This window comes from Oncorhynchus clarkii, unplaced genomic scaffold (assembly GCF_045791955.1).
Source record: "Oncorhynchus clarkii lewisi isolate Uvic-CL-2024 unplaced genomic scaffold, UVic_Ocla_1.0 unplaced_contig_2048_pilon_pilon, whole genome shotgun sequence".
Taxonomy (NCBI): Eukaryota; Metazoa; Chordata; class Actinopteri; order Salmoniformes; family Salmonidae; genus Oncorhynchus; species Oncorhynchus clarkii.
This window is the reverse complement of record NW_027257988.1, coordinates 14,956-38,769: the sequence shown is the minus strand read 5'-3', so window position 1 is coordinate 38,769 and position 23,814 is coordinate 14,956. Positions and strand designations below refer to the sequence as shown.

Below are 23,814 nucleotides of genomic sequence, written 5' to 3'. Positions count from 1 at the left end.
CGAGCTGTGTCTAATGACAACTACTGCCAAGCTGTGTCTAATGACAACTACTGCCAAGCTGTATCTAATGACAACTACTGCTAAGCTGTGTCTAATGACAACTACTGCCAAGCTGTTTCTAATGACAACTACTGCCAAGCTGTTTCTAATGACAACTACTGCCAAGCTGTTTCTAATGCTAACTACTGCCAAGCTGTTTCTAATGACAACTACTGCCGAGCTGTTTCTAATGACAACTACTGCCAAGCTGTGTCTAATGACAACTACTGCCAAGCTGTTTCTAATGACAACTACTATTCTACTGCCAAGCTGTTTCTAATGACAACTACTGCCGAGCTGTTTCTAATGACAACTACTGCCAAGCTGTGTCTAATGACAAGTACTGCCAAGCTGTGTGTAATGACAACTACTGCCAAGCTGTGTCTAATGACAACTACTGCCAAGCTGTGTCTAATGACAACTACTGCCAAGCTGTGTCTAATGACAACTACTGCCAAGCTGTGTCTAATGACAACTACTGCCAAGCTGTGTCTAATGACAACTACTGCCAAGCTGTGTCTTATGCCAACTACTGCCAAGCTGTGTCTAATGATAACTACTAGCCTACTGCCAAGGTATTTCTAATGTGAATTATTGAGGGACCACTGTAGAGCTAACTTAATATGAATCTGTAGAGATCCACCTGGAGGTAAATACTATTCAAATATTGATATTATAATAATTACCATAAAATTCATAAGGACAACAGAATCTGAAGGTTGCCAATAAAGGTCCATTGTTCTGGCTACATGTTATGCTCTCTGGTCAAAGGTGAGGTTCAGTATAATTGGATAGCTGCTAAAAGTATCACTACTCATTTACCCCTCCCCAGACAGACACCAGAGGCTCGTAGCACCGTCTACTAGACGGTGCTACGATACTAGACGGTGATACTAGACGGTGCTACGAGCCTCCGTGGTGTTTGTTTAGTCTGTCTGGGGAGGGGTAAAGGACAGGTGGCAACGTCTAGTATCACCAGTCCTGTACCCCTCCCCAGACAGATACGAGGCTAGTAGCACCGTCTAGTATCACTAGTCCTTTACCCCTCCCCAGACAGACACCCGAGGCTAGTAGCACCATCTATTTAGTCTGTAGAAACAGCGAAAGAGAGCCACAGAGAGCCAGAGCGAGTTAACGCCCTCCCAAACCGACCAGCTGACACCCTCCCAAACCGACCAGCTGACACCCTCCCAAACCGACCAGCTGACACCCTCCCAAACCGACACCCTCCCAAACCGACCAGCTGACACCCTCCCAAACCGACCAGCTGACACCCTCCCAAACCGACCAGCTGACACCCTCCCAAACCGACCAGCTGACACCCTCCCAAACCGACCAGCTGACACCCTCCCAAACCGACCAGCTGACACCCTCCCAAACCGACCAGCTGACACCCTCCCAAACAGACCAGCTGACACCCTCCCAAACAGACCAGCTGACACCCTCCCAAACCGACCAGCTGACACCCTCCCAAACCAACCAACTGACACCCTCCCAAACCAACCAGCTGACACCCTCCCAAACCAACCAGCTGACACCCTCCCAAATCAACCAGTTGACACCCTCCCAAACCAACCCTATCAGATGCTCAGCATGCTCTGCTCAAACCTAATGGTATGGTCCTAAACCACACAAACACTGGAAACTATGTAAAATATTTGTTTTCCAATCCCATCCTGGAATATACAAGGTCTGAGGTCATCTGTCTGAGACCTAAAGAGCAGGAGCCCAGACTTCAAAGAAATTGGAAATACAGGCATTGACATCCTACAACAAACATGGTATAGAGGAGACGGACCCACTGGTTGCCCTCTAGGTTACAGAGAGCTGGTAGTCCCATCCACCACACTACCAGGTGTGAAACATGGTATAGAGGATATGGACCCACTGGTTGCCCTCTAGGTTACAGAGAGCTGGTAGTCCCATCCACCAAACTACCAGGTGTGAAACAGGGAAGCGACTCAGTGCTCATTTGGTATAGAGCAGACCTAACTCACTCCATTAAATTAATCCAAACAGGAACATTACAGGAACATTAATAAGGAACTGATTTCATAGAAAAATGTCCTGTATGCTACCTATATCCCCCACTAGAATAGGGGGCGCAATTTAAATTTTTGGATGAAAAACGTTCCCGTTTTAAACAAGATATTTTGTCACGAAAAGATGCTCGACTATGCATATAATTGACAGCTTTGGAAAGAAAACACTCTGACTTTTCCAAAACTGCAAAGATATTGTCTGTGAGTGCCACAGAACTGATGTTACAGAAAAAAAACAGATAAAAATCCAATCAGGAAGTGCCGCATTTTTTGAAACCGCCTCATGGCAATGACTCCTTATATGGCTGTGAAGGAGCTAGGAGTCAGCTTACATTTTCCCTAAGGTGTCTGCAGCATTGTGACGTATTTGTAGGCATATCATTGGAAGATTGACCATAAAAGACTACATCTACCAGGTGGTCGCTTGGTGTCCTCCGTCGCAACTATTGCGTAATCTCCAGCGGCAGTATTTTTCCGTTTTCTTCTGATGAGAAGCCAGCTGCCACCACTGATAGATTATCGAATAGATATGTGAAAAACACCTTGAGGACTGATTCTAAACAACGTTTGCCATGTTTCTGTCGATATTATGGAGCTAATTTGGAAAAAAGTTTGGCGTTGTAAGTGACTGCATTTTCCAGTGTTTTTCTTAGCCAAACGTGATGAACAAAACGGAGCTATTTCTCTTACACAAATAATCTTTTTGGAAAAAATGAACATTTGCTATCTAACTGAGAGTCTCGTCATTGAAAACATCCGAAGTTCTTCAAAGGTAAATGATTTTATTTGAATGCTTTTCTTGTTTTTGTGAAAATGTTGCCTGCTGAATGCTAGGCTTAATGCTATGCTAGGCTATCAATACTCTTACACAAATGCTTGTGTAGCTTTGGTTGAAAAGCATATTTTGAAAATCTGAGATGACAGTGTGGTTAACAAAAGGCTAAGCTTGTGTTTGAATATATTTATTTCATTTCATTTGCGATTTTCATGAATAGGAAACGTTGCGTTATGGTAATGACCTTGAGGCTATGATTACGCTCCCGGATACGGGATTGCTCGACGCTAGAGGTTAATGAAGACTGATTTCCCCCTCCAGGATAGAGAAGCTACCATTTCCAGGCCCAGGGACATGTACCCGTCTGTGGAGACCTAAATGCCAGAACTGGACAAGAACCTGACATCCTCAGCACACAGGGGGACAAATACCTACCTGGAGGTGACAGCATTCCTTCCCACATAAGCCCCCCTAGACACAACTACGACAAAACAACCAACAAAAACGGGTCACAACTCCTGCAGCTCTGTCACACGCTGGGTCAGTACATAGTCAATGGTAGGCTTCAAGGGGACTCCTATGGTAGGTACACCTATAGCTCATCTCTTGGCAGTAGTACTGTAGATTACTTTATCACTGACCTCAACCCAGAGTCTTTCAGGGCGTTCAGTCAGCCCACTGACACCCCTATCAGATCACAGCAAAATCACATCTACTTGAAAAGAGCAATACTCAATCATGAGGCGCCAAAGGAACTGAAAGGAACGTTCCATTGCAATAGTAAGGCGTAAACCTGTCAGTAGAAAACCTAAACAGTATATTTGACCCGTTTCAGGAAGCTAGGTGTATGTCACACGTCTCTACTTCACAGGAGAGGTATTTGAATGATTTCTTTATCAACATGGGCAGATATGCCTTCTGGAACATTTTAACTTTCATGCGCCTTAATAACAAACGTGACCCCATCTGTAAATACAAGTGTTAAATTATAAGCCTAGTTGGTTTAGCCATGGAAAAATACAGGAAAAAAAAAAAAAAAAAACTTCCAGTCAACTTGTACAATACATTAGGAGATAAAGTAGATCACATTCTGCATTTCACCTGTCACATTATGAAGCGTACCGTAGTTCCCCAGGACAGTTGAGCCAGTCACGTGTTGGTTTGTAAATACCCGGAGAAAGCGGTTGCAGGTGAGTGCAGCTGTGTATCGACCAGGGGTCGCGTTTTATACCGCGTACTGACCAGGGGTCGCGTTTTTTACCGTGTATTGACCAGGGGTCGCGTTTTATACCGCGTATTGACAGGGGTCGTGTTTTATACCGCGTATTGACAGGGGTCGTGTTTTATACAGCGTATTGACAGGGGTCGCGTTTTATACCGCGTATTGACCGGGGGTCGTGTTTTATACCGCGTACTGACCGGGGGTCGTGTTTTATACCGCGTACTGACCGGGGGTCGCGTTTTATACCGCGTATTGAACAGGGGTCGCGTTTTATACCGCGTATTGACAGGGGTCGCGTTTTATACCGCATATTGACCGGGGGTCGTGTTTTATACCGTGTATTGACAGGGGTCGCGTTTTATACCGTGTATTGACCAGGGGTCGCGTTTTATACCGTGTACTGACCAGGGGTCGCGTTTTATACCGTGTATTGACCAGGGGTTGTGTTTTATACCGTGTATTGACAGGGGTCGCGTTTTATACCGTGTATTGACCAGGAGTCGCGTTTTATACCGTGTACTGACCAGGGGTCGCGTTTTATACCGTGTACTGACCAGGGGTCGCGTTTTATACCGTGTATTGACAGGGGTCGCGTTTTATACCGTGTATTGACCAGGGGTCGCGTTTTATACCGTGTACTGACCAGGGGTCGCGTTTTATACCGTGTACTGACCAGGGGTCGCGTTTTATACCGTGTATTGACAGGGGTCGCGTTTTATACCGTGTATTGACCAGGGGTCGCGTTTTATACCGTGTATTGACCAGGAGTCGCGTTTTATACCGTGTACTGACCAGGGGTCGCGTTTTATACCATGTATTGACAGGGGTCGCGTTTTATAACGTGTATTGACCAGGGGTCGCGTTTTATACCGTGTACTGACCAGGGGTCGCGTTTTATACCGTGTACTGACAGGGGTCGCGTTTTATACAGTGTATTGACCAGGGGTCGCGTTTTATACCGTGTATTGACCAGGGGTCGCGTTTTATACCGTGTACTGACCAGGGGTCGTGTTTTATACCGCGTATTGACCAGGGGTCGCGTTTTATACCGTGTATTGACCAGGGGTCGCGTTTTATACCGTGTATTGACCAGGGGTCGCGTTTTATACCGTGTACTGACCAGGGGTCGCGTTTTATACCGTGTATTGACGGGTCGCGTTTTATACCGTGTACTGACCAGGGGTCGCGTTTTATACCGTGTACTGACCAGGGGTCGTGTTTTATACCGCGTATTGACCAGGGGTCGCGTTTTATACCGTGTACTGACCAGGGGTCGCGTTTTATACCGTGTACTGACCAGGGGTCGTGTTTTATACCGTGTACTGACCAGGGGTCGCGTTTTATACCGTGTACTGACCAGGGGTCGTGTTTTATACAGGGTACTGACCAGGGGTCGCGTTTTATACCGTGTATTGACCAGGGGTCGCGTTTTATACCGTGTATTGACCAGTGGTCAATGGCCAACCCTCATAGCCTGGTTCCTCTCTAGGTTTCCTCCTAGGTTTTGGACTTTCTAGGGAGTTTTTTGCTTGCTTTTTGGGGTTTTAGGCTGGGTTTCTGTACAACACTTTGAGATATCAGCTGATGTAAGAAGGGCTTTATAAATACAATTGATTGATTGATGTACGTGCAACTACAGTTTTCTGTCACAGAAAATACATGTTTAATTTCTTTTTTTTTTGGAGTGTAAAGTGTTGGTCCCATGTTTCATGAGCTGAAATAAAAGATCTCAGAAATGTTACATAACGCTCAAAGGGCTTATTTCTCTCAAATTCTGTGCACAAATTGTTTTACATCCCCGTTAATGAGCATGTCTTTGCCAAGACAATCCATGCATCTGACAGGTGTGGCATATCAAGAAGCTGATCAATCAGCATGATCATTACACAGGTGCACCTTGTGCTGGGGACAATAAAGGGCAGAAAAAAAATAGCAACTGGCAAATTCTCTACAACGACGGAGGTGGCTTGTGCTAGAGAAATTAACATTCAATTCTCTGGCAACAGCTCTGGTGGACATTCATGCCAATTACACACTCCCTCAACTTGAGACATCTGTGTTTTTTTTGTGACACAACTGCAGATTTTAGAATGGTGTACTATGGGGTGGTCAGGTAGAGTCATTACTCATTTGGTTTGCAGAGACAAAGAGACTGTTCTAGCATCTTCAAAGTGCACCGAGGCACAAATATTTTATAGTCAATGGTAGGCAATCGTTTTTCCGTGGCTCAGCACCACAGCGGAAACACTGATCCCCCCGTCCCCTCCACTATTTTCACACACATTCTTGTAGAATGAGAATGGTCCCTGTAACTCCTCCTTCCTACCCTAGTCAGTCGTCCGTCGTCCCTACCCCTAGCTAGTCGTCCGTCGTCCCTACCCCTAGCTAGTCGTCCGTCATCCCTACCCTAGCTAGTCGTCCGTCATCCCTACCCTAGCTAGTCGTCCGTCATCCCTACCCTAGCTAGTCGTCCGTCATCCCTACCCTAGCTAGTCGTCCGTCACCCATACCCTAGCTAGTCATCCGTCACACCTACCCTAGCTAGTCATCCGTCATCCCTCCTCCTACACTAGCTAGTCATCCGTCATCCCTCCTCCTACCCTAGCTAGTCATCCGTCATCCCTCCTCCTACCCTAGCTAGTCATCAGTCATCCCTACCCTAGCTAGTCATCCCTCCTCCTTACCCTAGCTAGTCATCCCTACCCTAGCTAGTCATCCCTACCCTAGCTAGTCATCCGTCATCCCTACCCTAGCTAGTCATCCCTCCTCCTACCCTAGCTAGTCCTCTGCCATCCCTACCCTAGCTAGTCATCAGTCATCCCTACCCTAGCTAGTCATCCGTCATCCCTCCTCCTACCCTAGCTAGTCATCCGTTATCCCTACCCTAGCTAGTCATCCGTCATCCCTACCCTAGCTAGTCATCCCTCCTCCCTACCCTAGCTAGTCATCCCTACCCTAGCTAGTCATCCCTACCCTAGCTAGTCATCCGTCATCCCTACCCTAGCTAGTCATCCGTCATCCCTACCCTAGCTAGTCATCCCTCCTCCTACCCTAGCTAGTCCTCCGCCATCCCTACCCTAGCTAGTCATCAGTCATCCCTACCCTAGCTAGTCATCCGTCATCCCTCCTCCTACCCTAGCTAGTCATCCGTTAGCCCTACCCTAGCTAGTTATCCGTCATCCCTACCCTAGCTAGTCATCCGTCATCCCTACCCTAGCTAGTCATCCACTTCCTCTACTTACCCTCTTAGAGACGCTCTTAGAGACTTACCCAGAAAGACTCAACTGTAATTGTCGTCAGTCGTCCCTACCCTGGCTAGACGTCCCTACCCTGGCTAGTTGTCCCCACGCTGGCTAGTTGTCCCCACGCTGGCTAGTTGTCCCCACGCTGGCTAGTCGTCCCCACGCTGGCTAGTCGTCCCCACGCTGGCTAGTCGTCCCCACCCTGGCTAGTCGTCCCCACCCTGGCTAGTCGTCCCCACCCTGGCTAGTCGTCCCCACCCTGGCTAGTCGTCCCCACCCTGGCTAGTCGTCCCCACCCTGGCTAATCGTCAGTCGTCTTTCTGGGTAAGTCTCTAGTCGTCCCCACCCTGGCTAGTCGTCCCCACCCTGGCTAGTCGTCCCCACCCTGGCTAGTCGTCAGTTGTCTTTCTGGGTAAGTCTCTAGTCGTCCCTACCCTGGTTAGTCGTCCTTACCCTGGCTAGTCGTTAGTCGTCCCCACCCTGGCTAGTCGTCCCCACCCTGGCTAGTCGTCCCTATCCTGGCTAGTCGTCCCCACCCTGGCTAGTCATCAGTCGTCGTCCCCCTGGCTAGTCGTCCCCACCCTGGCTAGTCGTCCCCACCCTGGCTAGTCGTCCCTACCCTGGCTAGTCATCCACTTCCTCTACTTACCCTCTTAGAGACGCTCTTAGAGACTTACCCAGAAAGACTCAACTGTAATTGTCGTCAGTCATCCCTACCCTGGCTAGTCGTCCCTACCCTGGCTAGTCGTCCCCACCCTGGCTAGTTGTCCCCACCCTGGCTAGTCGTCCCCACCCTGGCTAATCGTCAGTCGTCTTTCTGGGTAAGTCTCTAGTCGTCCCCACCCTGGCTAGTCGTCCCCACCCTGGCTAATCGTCAGTCGTCTTTCTGGGTAAGTCTCTAGTCGTCCCATCCCTGGCTAGTCGTCCCCACCCTGGCTAGTCGTCCCCACCCTGGCTAGTCGTCAGTCGTCTTTCTGGGTAAGTCTCTAGTCGTCCCTACCCTGGCTAGTCGTCCCTACCCTGGCTAGTTGTTAGTCGTCCCCACCGTGGCTAGTCGTCCCCACCGTGGCTAGTCGTCCCCACCCTGGCTAGTCGTCTCCACCCTGGCTAGTCGTCCCCACCCTGGCTAGTCATCCACTTCCTCCACTTACTCTCTTAGAGACGCTCTTAGAGACTTACCCAGAAAGAGTAAACTGTAATGGCTTTCTAGTCGTCCCTACCCTGGCAAGTTGTCCCTACCCTAGCTAGTCGTCCACTTCCTCTACTTACTCTCTTAGAGACGCTCTTAGAGACGTACCCAGAAAGACAACTGTAATGGCTGCTAGTCATCCACTTCCTCTACTTACTCTCTTAGAGACGTACCCAGAAAGACAACTGTAATGGCTGCTAGTTGTCCCTACCCTGGCTAGTTGTCCCTACCCTAGCTAGTCATCCACTTCCTCTACTTACCCTCTTAGAGATGCTCTTAGAGACGTACCCAGAAAGACAACTGTAATGGCTGCTAGTCGTCCACTTCCTCTACTTACTCTCTTAGAGATGCTCTTAGAGACGTACCCAGAAAGACAACTGTAATGGCTGCTAGTCATCCACTTCCTCTACTTACTCTCTTAGAGACGTAGCCAGAAAGACAACTGTAATGGCTGCTAGTTGTCCCTACCCTGGCTAGTCGTCCCTACCCTAGCTAGTCGTCCACTTCCTCTACTTACTCTCTTAGAGACGTAGCCAGAAAGACAACTGTAATGGCTGCTAGTTGTCCCTACCCTGGCAAGTTGTCCCTACCCTGGCTAGTCGTCCACTTCCTCTACTTACTCTCTTAGAGATGCTCTTAGAGACGTAGCCAGAAAGACAACTTTAATGGCTTTCTAGTCGTCCCTACCCTGGCAAGTTGTCCCTACCCTGGCAAGTTGTCCCTACCCTAGCTAGTTGTCCACTTCCTCTACTTACTCTCTTAGAGATGCTCTTAGAGACGTACCCAGAAAGACTCAACTGTAATGGCTGCTAGTCGTCCACTTCCTCTACTTACTCTCTTAGAGACGTACCCAGAAAGACAACTGTAATTGCTGCCAAAGGTGATTCGAACATGGGAATACTTTGAGATATTTCTGTATTATTTCATATTCAATACATTTGCAACTATTTCTAAAAACATGTTTTCACTGTCATTGTGTGTAGACAGGTAAACACTATATTTAAAATCTATTTTGAATTGAGGCTGTAACAACAAAATGTGGAATAAGTCGAGGGGTATGAATACCTTCTGAAGACTCTGTATCTGGCTGTGACCTCCCTCTCTCCCCCCTCTCTGAGAGGAAATATTGTGAATATTTCAGATGGTTCCCGGCAGTTCTATATCCAACAGACAAAACACTGGTCTATAGACTTTGTGTGCCAGAAATAATACGATGAGGCAAAGCTAGACGAGCAGACAGACAGTGGTGACATCAGGTCAGTATTTTTTGGCATGTGAAATGTAAACAGCAGTTTAAAGAAAGCTACAAGTGGTTGTTGGATGGGAGGGAGGTGAGGCAGCGTAGCGGAATAGAGATGAGAGGTCAGACTGTGTGTGTGTGTGTGTGTGTGTGTGTGTGTGTGTGTGTGTGTGTGTGTGTGTGTGTGTGTGTGTGTGTGTGTGCGTGTGTGTGTGTGTGTGTTGCACGGTATACAAAAAGGTCCATTATTTGATTCTAAAAAGCGGTTCAGTACTCCTTTAGAGGATTGCGTCTGTATCAGTGATGGGATGGATGGGCATTTGAAATCATTTCAATATTCGAACAACATCATGAAATCTTTTCAGATATCCGGGTTCGTCGAAGTACATGCAAACAAAATAAAACGGTTTAACCTTGGGAACTGGCTTGCTATGCAGCCGCGAGACTTGGGAACTGGCTTGCTATGCAGCCGCGAGACTTGGGAACTGGCTTGCTATGCAGCCGCGAGACTTGGGAACTGGCTTGCTATGCAGCCGCGAGACTTGGGAACTGGCTTGCTATGCAGCCGCGAGACTTGGGAACTGGCTTGCTATGCAGCCGCGAGACTTGGGAACTGGCTTGCTATGCAGCCGCGAGACTTGGGAACTGGCTTGCTATGCAGCCGCGAGACTTGGGTGCCGCTTGCTTGCAGCAGTGAGACTTGGGTGCCGCTTGCTTGCAGCAGTGAGATTGGCAGGGGCCTGAGAGTCTTAGACAGGAGGGAGAAAGAGAGAGAAGCTACCGATTGGTCCATCAATAAGAACAAACGTCTGAAGCCCATTTAGGCTATTACGGTATGTATTTATGGGTTCACCTACTGTATGTGTTTATGGGTTCACAGCAGAAAGACTACTACTGTATGTGTTTATGGGTTCACAGCAGAAAGACTACTACTGTATGTGTTTATGGGTTCACAGCAGAAAGAATACTACTGTATGTGTTTATGGGTTCACAGCAGAAAGACTACTACTGTATGTGTTTATGGGTTCACAGCAGAAATACTACTACTGTATGTGTTTATGGGTTCACCTACTGTATGTATTTATGGGTTCACCTACTGTATGTGTTTATGGGTTCACCTACTGTATGTGTTTATGGGTTCACCTACTGTATGTGTTTATGGGTTCACCTACTGTATGTGTTTATGGGTTCACCTACTGTATGTGTTTATGGGTTCACCTACTGTATGTATTTATGGGTTCACCTACTGTATGTATTTATGGGTTCACCTACTGTATGTATTTATGGGTTCACAGCAGAAAGACTACTACTGTATGTATTAATGGGTTCACAGCAGAAAGACTACTACTGTATGTGTTTATGGGTTCACCTACTGTATGTATATATGGGTTCACCTACTGTATGTGTTTATGGGTTCACCTACTGTATGTATTTATGGGTTCACCTACTGTATGTATTTATGGGTTCACCTACTGTATGTATTTATGGGTTCACCTACTGTATGTGTTTATGGGTTCACAGCAGAAAGACTACTACTGTATGTGTTTATGGGTTCACAGCAGAAAGACTACTACTGTATGTGTTTATGGGTTCACAGCAGAAAGACTACTACTGTATGTGTTTATGGGTTCACAGCAGAAAGACTACTACTGTATGTGTTTATGGGTTCACAGCAGAAAGACTACTACTGTATGTGTTTATGGGTTCACAGCAGAAAGACTACTACTGTATGTATATATGGGTTCACCTACTGTATGTATTTATGGGTTCACAGCAGAAAGACTACTACTGTATGTGTTTATGGGTTCACAGCAGAAAGACTACATTCAAAGTGTGTTGTCAGTATATCCTTGTGTAATAATGTTACATACATCATTTCATTTAGACAAAGCCTTTTCACTGTTAAAATAAGCATGAGATTTTTTTTCTTTAAAAAATATATACTCTCACAAGTATTTGAATACTAACGTCCGTTTGGATATTTGAATACTGTACAAACCGTGCCCATCCCTAAATCAGCCCCTTTATAGTAGGATGAGCCTTGTCCACTTCCTAATTCACTGCTACAGCTGTCTGGCCTGCATTAGCTCCCCTCTCATGCTGCACACACAAGTTAACACACTTAAATAACACAACACTGCATGTGGAAATGTTGAACTTTTCACAAAACAAAGTCCTTTATCTCCCTCACCCCCACCTCTTGTCTGGTTTCCACTAGATTCCACAGCCACAAAGTCAGATTCCACAGCCACAAAGTCAGATTCCACAGCCACAAAGTCAGATTCCACAGCCACAAAGTCAGATTCCACAGCCACAAAGTCAGATTCCACAGCCACAAAGTCAGATTCCACAGCCACAAAGTCAGATTCCACAGCCACAAAGTCAGATTCCACAGCCACAAAGTCAGATTCCACAGCCACAAAGTCAGATTCCACAGCCACAAAGTCAGATTCCACAGCCATAAAGTCAGATTCCACAGCCAAAGTCAGAATCCACAGCCACATTCTGCGAAAAGACGCCATTACTTTCTTAAAGAGACAGCGCACACATTTATAAAAAAATAAGCTCCTTGAATTGATTGCTTTTTCTACGCTCCTGCTCTCCCTCTGTTTCCGATTTAACTAGATGTTTGCTCCCTGCAGTGGCACCGAGGTGTCAAGTGGATGGGATCACTTCATTAGTTACTGTGTCCACAGAGAGGAAGCTTTCCTCCTCACACCAACACTACAGACACGACAGCGAGTCTAGCAGGAGTGGGAACTATGGACGGGATTCTTCAATTAAGTGTTTGTCATTTAACGAGAAACATCTTAGTTAGATGTAAAATTGCGAGACTAAGACCTGAGGCAGTGTTACTGGCTGTTGTTGCTACGGCGATAGGGCGGCAGAACAGAGCGGGTGACTGTGATAGGGCGGCAGAACAGAGCGGGTGACTGTGATAGGGCGGCAGAACAGAGCGGGTGACTGTGATAGGGCGGCAGAACAGAGCGGGTGACTGTGATAGGGCGGCAGAACAGAGAGGGTGACTGTGATAGGGCGGCAGAACAGAGAGGGTGACTGTGATAGGGCGGCAGAACAGAGAGGGTGACTGTGATAGGGCGGCAGAACAGAGAGGGTGACTGTGATAGGGCGGCAGAACAGAGAGGGTGACTGTGATAGGGCGGCAGAACAGAACAGGTGACTGTGATAGGGCGGCAGAACAGAACAGGTGACTGTGATAGGGCAGCAGAACAGAGAGGGTGACTGGAAGACAACCTACCAGTAGTTCTGTGAGAGAGAGAGACATAAGGGGAGAAAGAGGCTCGTTTCCAATACTACTTTGGTGCCTGTAATTGATTATGGTGATATCTTGTACTTCATGCCTGTGGTGTCATTACATATGGCGGCCGAGATTCGTTACGAACTCCAAAGCTCTCACACATCACCTTCTACATGGGAGTGGCCTTCCTTACCTCCTCAGAGGTTAAATCACTGGTACCTTTATATTTGTAAGGCCATATTGAGACATCTCCCATTTTACTAGTGTAACTAAACAACAATATAAAACACAACAGGTAAAGTGTTGGTCCCATGTGTCATGAGCTGAAATAAAAGATCACAGAAATGTTCCATACGTACAAAAGGCTTATTTTGCTAAAATTTTGTGCGCACATTTATTTACATCCCTGTTAGTGAGCATTTCTCCTTTGCCAAGATAATCCATCCACCTGACAGGTGTGGCATATCAAGAAGCTGAATAAATATCATGATCATTACACAGGTGAACCTTGTGCTGATGATGACAATAAAAGGCAACTTTTAAAATGTGCAGTTTTGTCACACAACACCATGCCACAGATGTCTCAAGTTGAGGGAGCGTTGCAATTGGCATGCTGACTGCAGGAATGTCCATCGGAGCAGTTGCCAGAAAATGTCATGTTAATTTCTCAACCATAAGGCAGTACATCCAACTGGCCTCACAACCACAGACCATGTGACCACGCCAGCCCAGGACCTCCACATCTGGCCTCACAACCACAGACCATGTGACCACGCCAGCCCAGGACCTCCACATCTGGTCTCACAACCACAGACCATGTGACCACGCCAGCCCAGGACCTTCACATCTGGCCTCACAACCACAGACCATGTGACCACGCCAGCCCAGGACCTCCACATCTGGTCTCACAACCACAGACCATGTGACCACGCCAGGCCAGGACCTCCACATCTGGTCTCACAACCACAGACCATGTGACCACGCCAGCCCAGGACCTCCACATCTGGTCTCACAACCACAGACCATGTGACCACGCCAGCCCAGGACCTTCTCATCTAATTCACCTGAGACCAGCCACCCAGACTGCTAATGAAACTCTGGGTTTGCACAACCGAAAAACTTCTGCACAAACTGTCAGAAACCGTCTCAGGGAAGCTCATCTGGATCACCAGGATCTTAACCTGACTGCAGTTTGGCATCATAACTAGTGACGCACCGATAAAAAAACTATTTGGCCGGGCCTCCCGGGTGGCGCAGTGGTTAAGGGCGCTGTACTGCAGCGCCAGCTGTGCCATCAGAGTCCTGGGTTCGCGCCCAGGCTCTGTCGTAACCGGCCGCGACCGGGAGGTCCGTGGGGCGACGCACAATTGGCCTAGCGTCGCCCGGGTTAGGGAGGGCTTGGTCGGTAGGGGTGTCCTTGTCTCATCGCGCACCAGCGACTCCTGTGGCGGGCCGGGTACAGTGCACGCTAGCCAAGGTGGCCAGGTGCACGGTGTTTCCTCCGGCGCATTGGTGCGGCTGGCTTCCGGGTTGGATGTGCGCTGTGTTAAAGAAGCAGCGGCTTGGTTGGTTGTGTATCGGAGGACGCATGACTTTCAACCTTCGTCTCTCCCGAGCCCGTACGGGAGTTGTAGCGATGAGACAAGATAGTAGCTACTACAACAATTGGATACTACGAAATTGGGGAGAAAAAGGGATAAATTCAAAAAAAAAAAAAAAAAAAAAAAAAAAAAAAAAACTCTTTGGCCGATATAGAGTTCTTCCTTGCCCAAAAAAACGATACCGATACCCGATATAAAAAAAAAAAAATGGTGGCCTTGTAAGCATTCTAGTACAGTTAAATAGTTAACACACACACACAGCTGTCCAAGGCACTGCATCTCAGTGCAAGAGGCATGGCCCATCTGGTTCGAATCCAGGAGGTATCACATCCGGCTGTGATTGGGAGTCCCATAGGACGGCGCACAATTGGCCCAGCGTCGTCCGGGCCGTCATTGTAAATACGAATTTGTTCTTAACGGACTTGCCTAGTTAAATAAAAGGACACACCGCACACACACACCAAAAAGTTATTTTGTTTGCATTTACGTATGTTGCCATTACCAGTAAAACAAATCAAAACCTATTTCTTTCACTCACTTGCTGTGCTGTTTCGTTTGTTCAGTCGTTCCATTCTCAACCAGGAGTAGACAAGCAGACACTGGTTTGGCTGCTAGGAGCAGTAGAACCTAGTCTGAGTGTATCTTTAGGCTCCTGTTAGGAGAAGACAAGCAGACGCTGGTTTGGCTGCTAGGAGCAGTAGAACCTAGTCTGAGTGTATCTTTAGGCTCCTGTTAGGAGAAGACAAGCAGACGCTGGTTTGGCTGCTAGCAGCAGTAGAACCTAGTCTGAGGGTATCTTTAGGCTCCTGTTAGGAGAAGACAAGCAGACGCTGGTTTGGCTGCTAGGAGCAGTAGAACCTAGTCTGAGTGTATCTTTAGGCTCCTGTTAGGAGAAGACAAGCAGACGCTGGTTTGGCTGCTAGGAGCAGTAGAACCTAGTCTGAGTGTATCTTTAGGCTCCTGTTAGGAGAAGACAAGCAGACGCTGGTTTGGCTGCTAGGAGCAGTAGAACCTAGTCTGAGTGTATCTTTAGGCTCCTGTTAGGAGAAGACAAGCAGACGCTGGTTTGGCTGCTAGGAGCAGTAGAACCTAGTCTGAGTGTATCTTTAGGCTCCTGTTAGGAGAAGACAAGCAGACGCTGGTTTGGCTGCTAGGAGCAGTAGAACCTAGTCTGAGGGTATCTTTAGGCTCCTGTTAAGAGAAGACAAGCAGACGCTGGTTTGGCTGCTAGCAGCAGTAGAACCTAGTCTGAGTGTATCTTTAGGCTCCTGTTAGGAGAAGACAAGCAGACGCTGGTTTGGCTGCTAGCAGCAGTAGAACCTAGTCTGAGGGTATCTTTAGGCTCCTGTTAGGAGAAGACAAGCAGACGCTGGTTTGGCTGCTAGCAGCAGTAGAACCTAGTCTGAGTGTATCTTTGGGCTCCTGTTAGGAGAAGACAAGCAGACACTGGTTTGGCTGCTAGGAGCAGTAGAACCTAGTCTGAGTGTATCTTTAGGCTCCTGTTAGGAGAAGACAAGCAGACGCTGGTTTGGCTGCTAGCAGCAGTAGAACCTAGTCTGAGTGTATCTTTAGGCTCCTGTTAAGAGAAGACAAGCAGACGCTGGTTTGGCTGCTAGGAGCAGTAGAACCTAGTCTGAGGGTATCTTTAGGCTCCTGTTAGGAGAAGACAAGCAGACGCTGGTTTGGCTGCTAGGAGCAGTAGAACCTAGTCTGAGGGTACCTTTAGGCTCATGACAGGTTGCAGTTAGCTGGAGGACAGACACCCTGTCAGGCAGGCCGTGGTTTGGCTGCTAGGAGCAGTAGAACCTAGTCTGAGGGTACCTTAGGCTCATGACAGGTTGCAGTTAGCTGGAGGACACCCTGTCAGGCAGGCTGTGGTTTGGCTGCTAGGAGCAGTAGAACCTAGTCTGTATTCCCAGTCATGTGAAATCCATAGATTAGGACCTAATGAATTTATTAAACTGATTTCCTTATGAACTGTAACTCAGTAGAATATTTGAAATTATTGCATGTAGCGTTTATATTTTTTGATCAGTGTACATTGTCCAGCAGACAAATGAAAACGTATCACCTGTGCTGACATGACTGTTCTGTTGACCCACTCGGCCCATACAGAGTGAGGTAAAATAAGCTATTCAGTTCTCTGCTTGGAACAAACTTCCAAAAGGTCCTGAAATGACAGGATCCCTTTCAATAAGATTAAACAACATGATAAATGAAGTGGGGGTCAATGTCCTGACCCCTAGTTGCACCACACTTTCCCAAACCATCTTCCTGTTAAATGTTTTCTGTGTTTGATGTTGCAAATGTATCTTAAATTGCTGCTATTCTGGCCAGGTCTCTCTTTAGTAGAATCTCAAATGATACTAACCTGGTCAAATAACAGTTAGATTTGATCGATAGAGAGGAGGGGGGGGGGGGGTCACCTGTTCCAATCGATCGGTCAAATTTATTTGCATTGTATTTTTCCATATATACACACACCCTATGTATTTTAATAAAATCAACTGCAAGCATTGAGCTTGTCTGACGCTTTAAGCTTATGGTTTGATGAAATAAGACAAATGCCTCAAGAGGGTGCCAGAGATCTATATAGAGAAATTTAAAATAAATAAATAAATATATATTAAACTTTACCTGACCCAACTAGTCTCCTCCCGCTCCTGCTGGAATTTGCATATTCTGCCATTACTCGCCTGAAGTTGCCGGTAATAGGCTACACGAGGAGTCGGCAACCTTTCATGTTGAATGCCAATTTATCTTACCATTTCTACCGATCATTGGGCGTGCCAGTTATGGTTTTCATATTACAATTGTGAAACATGTATTTAATTTATAATAACGTCTTCATATATTAAAATCACTGTCATGTGGTTAATCAAAATTCTATTCAAATCTGAATTAAAATGATACAAATCTAAAAAGTAATTATATTGCCATTTCCAACTATGTCAAAATAGCCTTCATAAAGCCAACAAATAAAAACATTGCAGCCTGCATGTAGAAAATATACTGACAAAAATGAATATCCTATAAATCACATTGGTTACATATGGCCTGTCTGCAACGAACTTAAAACATTGTATCAACTATGAACTTGGGTCCGGCCCGAAGCTTGTGTTAGCGAACTTGCAACATGTATAAAATATTCTGGGCCCTCAGAGTTTTCGGTGGCCCCAAGACGCAGCGATCAGGCCGGTTCCACCAAGCTACCACAATACTATCCTGGTGGACCCGAGACGCAGCGTTGCCTCAGTGAACGGTCCTTGCTATCCAGGATCTTTGGGACGACCCTACCCAATTGAAATTGACATTTAAAATGGTTAAGGTTAGGTAAAGGTTAAGGTTTAGGATGGTGACGTCCCAAGGATCCCGGATAGCACTATACCTCAGTAAACAGTGTCAAGTCCTTTCCCACAGCTAGTTAGCCAGCTAGATGGGGGAGCGAAACATGAATTTGTCCCTGACAAGTGACAACCCATACATCAAAACGTAGCTACGAAGCAAACGTTGTAACATGCTGTGTTTTGTTAGTGTCTCTGAAAACATTTAGATGACAGACCTTGAGGAATACTTTGCAAAGAGCAAATACACTTCCGTTCAGAAGTTTGGGGTCACTTACAAATGTCCTCGTTTTTGAAGGAAAAGCACATTTGTCCATTAAAATAACCTCAAATTGATCGGAAATACAGTGTAGACATTGTCAATGTTGTAAATGACTATTGGAGCTGGAAACGGCTGATTTTTAATGGAATATCTACATAGACGTACAGAGGCTCATTATCAGCAACCATCACTCCTGTGTTCCAATGGCACGTTGTGTTAGCTAATCCAAGTTGATCCAAATTGATCATTAGAAAACCCTTTTGTAATTGTTAGCACAGCGGAAAACTGTTTGTCTGATTAAAGAAGAAGCAATAAAACTGTCCTTGAGACAAGTTGAGTATCCGGAGCATCAGCATTTGTGGGTTCGATTACAGGTTCAAAATGGCCAGAAACCAAGCACTTTCTTCTGAAACTCATCAGTCTATTCTTGTTCTGAGAAATGAAGGCTATTCCATGCGAGAAATTGCCAAGAAACTGAAGATATCGTACAACGCTGTGTACTACTCCCTTCACAAAACAGCGCAAACTGGCTCTAACCAGAATAGAATGTTCTCTGTTGTTTTAGATATGCCATTAGGGTACTGAAGCAGACATCCTCTACCAGTGACAATGGCTGAATATCAACTGCAATCGTTTCTGTAATCAGCGCTGTGATTTTCTCCATTATCACACTGCTGTCAGCAACAGGTTGGGTCTCACGGTGCCTCTCTCATCACTGCCCCTGTACGGTCCCTGTAGCTCAGTTCCACCTCATCACCTTCTCATTTAACGTCTCAGTCCACATCTCATCACTGCCCCTGTACGGTCCCTGTAGCTCAGTTCCACCTCATCACTGCCCCTGTACGGTCCCTGTATCTCAGTTCCACCTCATCACTGCCCCTGTACGGTCCCTGTAGCTCAGTTCCACCTCATCACTGCCCCTGTACGGTCCCTGTAGCTCAGTTCCACCTCATCACCTTCTCATTTAACGTTTCAGTCCACATCTCATCACTGCCCCTGTACGGTCCCTGTAGCTCAGTTCCACCTCATCACCTTCTCATTTAACGTCTCAGTCCGCATCTCATCACCTTCTCATCACCTTCTCAGAGTCCGCATCTCATCACCTTCTCATTTAAAGTCTCAGTCCGCATCTCATCACCTTCTCATTTAACGTCTCAGTCCGCATCTCATCACCTTCTCATTTAACGTCTCAGTCCGCATCTCATCACCTTCTCATTTAACGTCTCAGTCCGCATCTCATCACCTTCTCATTTAACATCTCAGTCCGCATCTCATCACCTTCTCATTTAACATCTCAGTCCACATCTCATCACCTTCTCATTTAACATCTCAGTCCACATCTCATCACCTTCTCATTTAACATCTCAGTCCACATCTCATCACCTTCTCATTTAACATCTCAGTCCACATCTCATCACCTTCTCATTTAACATCTCAGTCCACATCTCATCACCTTCTCATTTAACATCTCAGTCCGTATCTCATCACCTTCTCATCACCTTCTCAGAGTCCGCATCTCATCACCTTCTCATTTAAAGTCTCAGTCCGCATCTCATCACCTTCTCATTTAACGTCTTAGTCCGCATCTCATCACCTTCTCATTTAACGTTTCAGAGTCCGCACCTCATCACCTTCTCATTTAACATCTCAGTCCGCATCTCATCACCTTCTCATTTAACGTCTCAGTCCGCATCTCATCACCTTCTCATTTAACGTCTCAGTCCGCATCTCATCACCTTCTCATTTAACGTCTCAGTCCGCATCTCATCACCTTCTCATTTAACGTCTCAGTCCGCATCTCATCACCTTCTCATTTAACATCTCAGTCCACATCTCATCACCTTCTCATTTAACATCTCAGTCCACATCTCATCACCTTCTCATTTAACATCTCAGTCCACATCTCATCACCTTCTCATTTAACATCTCAGTCCACATCTCATCACCTTCTCATTTAACATCTCAGTCCGTATCTCATCACCTTCTCATTTAACATCTCAGTCCGTATCTCATCACCTTCTCATTTAACATCTCAGTCCACATCTCATCACCTTCTCATTTAACGTCTCAGTCCACATCTCATCACCTTCTCATTTACCATCTCAGTCCACATCTCATCACCTTCTCATTTATCATCTCAGTCCGTATCTCATCACCTTCTCATTTAACATCTCAGTCCACATCTCACCACCTTCTCATTGAACGTCTCAGAGTATTGTCATAACGGGCTTAGCTTCTGTCATTCCCAGTCTCACTCTGCCATTTTAGACGATGGCGTTCTGAGGGCATTATATCAAATCATTTAAAAGATGCATATGTCCTCCGATTAACATTACAGCATTGTTGCATTTTATTTTTTAAATGTAACGTTTATTTAACCAGGCAAGTCAGTTAAGAGCAAACTGTCATTTACACTGACGACCTACGACCTACATTAGGATGTTTATTTTCTCCTTTATGACGATCGGGGTTTGATAGTTTTGTGATAACTGCACTGTGAATTACATTTTGTTACAATTACATCTCGTTTTTCATTTATGGATTTTTTCCACTGTAATTTTAAAGACCCCAATGTCTTATTAACGTTGACAGCCCTAATGGCCAGGGCCCATTTCTGCCAGGGCCCATTTCTGCCAGGGCCCATTTCTGTCACTTCATTGAGCTGACAAGCTTCAGTCTGCTCAGCACCCACCATAGAAGCAGTAACAGTCAGTTCACTCTCCTGTCTGACTGGTGTACTGTCATTGGGCGATAGTGTTCAGGTTTGCTCTACCACGCCAAGGCAAGATATGTTTACAGCCATGTAAAGTGCGCCCTCTTCAGGACAAATATAAATTATTGAGCATTTTCTCAGAAATCTTATAATCGGTCCTTATAAATCGGACGATAATATCAGCTTTATATAAACATACACATGGCAAGTTCCTCTCAAAAACTTCCCACTTAGCATGTTGAAATAAACAAGCAACAAGCCGTTTCACTTGAGAAAATATCGAGCTCATTGTGAACCAAACCATCAGCTAGCCACACTCATTCAAACAGCGGACGAGGATGGATTGAAACCCTGAGACTGTTCCTACCTTTCTGGCAGTGATTAGAGGTCCAGCAGCGACAGTTGAAGTTGTCATTGAAGTTGGTCTTGATGCATCGACGGCTGTCCTCCATGATGCCTGGACACACGTCCCCACACTCCTTACTCTGTTTATTCCCCGCTATGAAGTTATTAAACTCAGCATCCATGATAAGAGACCAGTCAATAGAGTCCAGATAGCAGAGCTCAGGGTTCTTCTCGATCCGGATGGCTCCTCTAGTGATGTTCTGGAGGCTGTAGAGGCCGATGTCCTTCAGAGAAGTCATCTCAAAGATCACCAGGGCGTAATTATAAAAGAGATTTCGCCCTCGGATCACCGTGAGGTTAGGGAACAGGGTGGACAGGGAGTCCAGGCCCGAGACTCTGAATAAAAATTAAATCAAAACTTTGTTTAAAGTGCATTTTTTTTAAAAGCAGCAACACACTTCTACATGAAAACAACATAAAAAAAGATCAAAGAAAAACAAGCAGGAATAATCAAAAAGAAGAATAAAATAATAGTGAAATCATTGAGAGGTGGAAGCTGTGTATCTGACCCGCTAACCTGAACAGCAGCAAGTAGTCAGTGATCATGGTGAGTTTGGGGAAGGAGAGCGAGCGGAACACTTCCTGGTTGAGGTTGTAGTTCTTGTCTCCTATTAGGAGGATCTGGAGGTAACCCTCGACGATCGTACAGTTCTCCAGGCGCCGGAACTCACTGATGTCGTTACCAATGTCAATGCTGGGACCACAAACTGGAGAGAGCGAGAGAAACAATGGAAGAGACTTAAATGTACTTTTCAATTTCATCTAAAGCCCAATAAAAGCCGTGTAGAGAGCTAGAGAAACAGACTTAGTCTAACATAATGGTTGCTTTCATGCTATGGGACGAGGGTTTGAAATCATTTCACTACTCTTAATAATATCATACATTTATCAGTTTTCCAGATATTGGAAATACATGTTGTTTTTTACATAAGAGAAGGTTACTTAAGGCAACAAATGTAAGGAGGGCGGTTGGTCGGGATGGACGTATAATGCGAACGTCTAGCAACCCAGAGGTTGGTGGTTCGAATCTCATCACAGACAACTTTACAACTACTTACTATGTTTTTACTACTTACTATGTTAGTTAACCCTTCCCCTAACCTGACTCATAACCAACGTTAGCCACATAGCTAACGCTAGCCACAACTAATTGGAATTCGTAACTTAAGACATTTAAGAAAATGGATAACATATTGTACTTTTTGCAAATGTGTAACATCATACGAATTTCGTTACTTCCACAAATGAATACGAAACGTAACACATTATACTAAACAGAAACTCTGTTTTCCAGAATAATAGGACATGTGGAGAGAGCAGGTTGTCCCTGTAGGTACATTACATTCAGCTAACACTGGTTGTCTAAAGGTAGAACAAGATCAACTATTGGGAGCAAAGAGGAGCATTAAGACAACGTAGCAAATATATATATATATACAGTATTGCATTTATCAATTTAGTTAGCTAGTCGTTACCTGGAAAACGGTGATAAAACCACTTACTTTCTCCATGTGCGGGCCGAGGGCAGGTCGCGGAGACACACAGCAGCAGACCACAGAACAAGGTCAACGGATCCGTTTCTGTACCACACTTCATTCCGGTAAAAGAAACTTCCTCCCAGCGTCAGAAACAAACAACGGGAATGACCCCAATTAATTAATGCTCCCAATATGGTCGCTTCTCAGGCCACACAAATAAAGGCCAAGAACGTGGACCAAAATGAACACGTCCCTGACTTGTATTCCTAAATGTTGACTTCTCGGTACCGTCGGTGTTAGTACCGTCAGTATCGGTACCGTCGGCAGCCAGCCGATGCGATCTCCCGGACTAACAGACGTCGTCTTCTCCTGTGTTGAGGAATGTCTGGAGTCCACTGCGGGGTGGGTTGAATCCAGCAGGAAAACAAGGCTGTCTGGTCTCTCTATCATAGAATTACCCGTCGACGTCGGGTTGAGACAGACAACCTCCCAGGGATGTATGAAATGTTACAGAGAAACAGCCATGTCGAGCAGTTGACAATCCGCATCTTCCGACTCCATTTCTTCAAAACCAAAATGCCACTTTGTTCGCTTGAATGCGCTGTTCACCAGGCGGGGAGAAAGTCCTCCAACGTGGACGGGAGAGCAGGCTTGGTTCGGGGTTTGGTGGCGGTATACTTTAGTTAGCACATGAATGGGAAAAGGAGCCCTCCCGGAGTGAGACACATGATGTTTGATCCAAAATATCCGTCAGGACGAAAAAGGATTCAACAACTGCAGCCCCCGGTGTCTCCCTCCTCCGTCTTCACCCGCCGCTCATACAGACACACTAACAACTGAATCCATTTTCAGCACGCAGAAACGGGATCATTTCAATATCGTCAGTGTTCGTTCAGATTCCGACCCTTGTAGTATCCATTAGAAGCCGTTTTCTAGTCTCTTACAACGTCAGTCAGCGGCTCCGGTTGTGGGATCACGGCTCAGTGGGATGGACTCAGCGCTG

The 23,814-nt window shown here is 46.1% G+C and overlaps 1 protein-coding gene across 1 annotated transcript in view; it reads right to left on the bottom strand.

Annotated features, from left to right (window-relative positions):
- LOC139394411 (insulin-like growth factor 1 receptor) overlaps positions 1-23,011 on the bottom strand; it is a 113,464-nt gene extending 90,453 nt beyond the window's left edge. Inside the window, exons 1-3 of the mRNA XM_071142468.1 lie at positions 22,836-23,011; positions 21,851-22,040; positions 21,296-21,669 (exon numbers count right to left, since the gene is read on the bottom strand). Coding sequence (XP_070998569.1) covers positions 21,296-21,669; positions 21,851-22,040; positions 22,836-22,929 — 658 coding nt within the window. The 5' untranslated portion in view covers positions 22,930-23,011. The remainder of the gene's footprint in view (positions 1-21,295; positions 21,670-21,850; positions 22,041-22,835) is intronic.
- Positions 23,012-23,814: the final 803 nt, after the last annotated feature.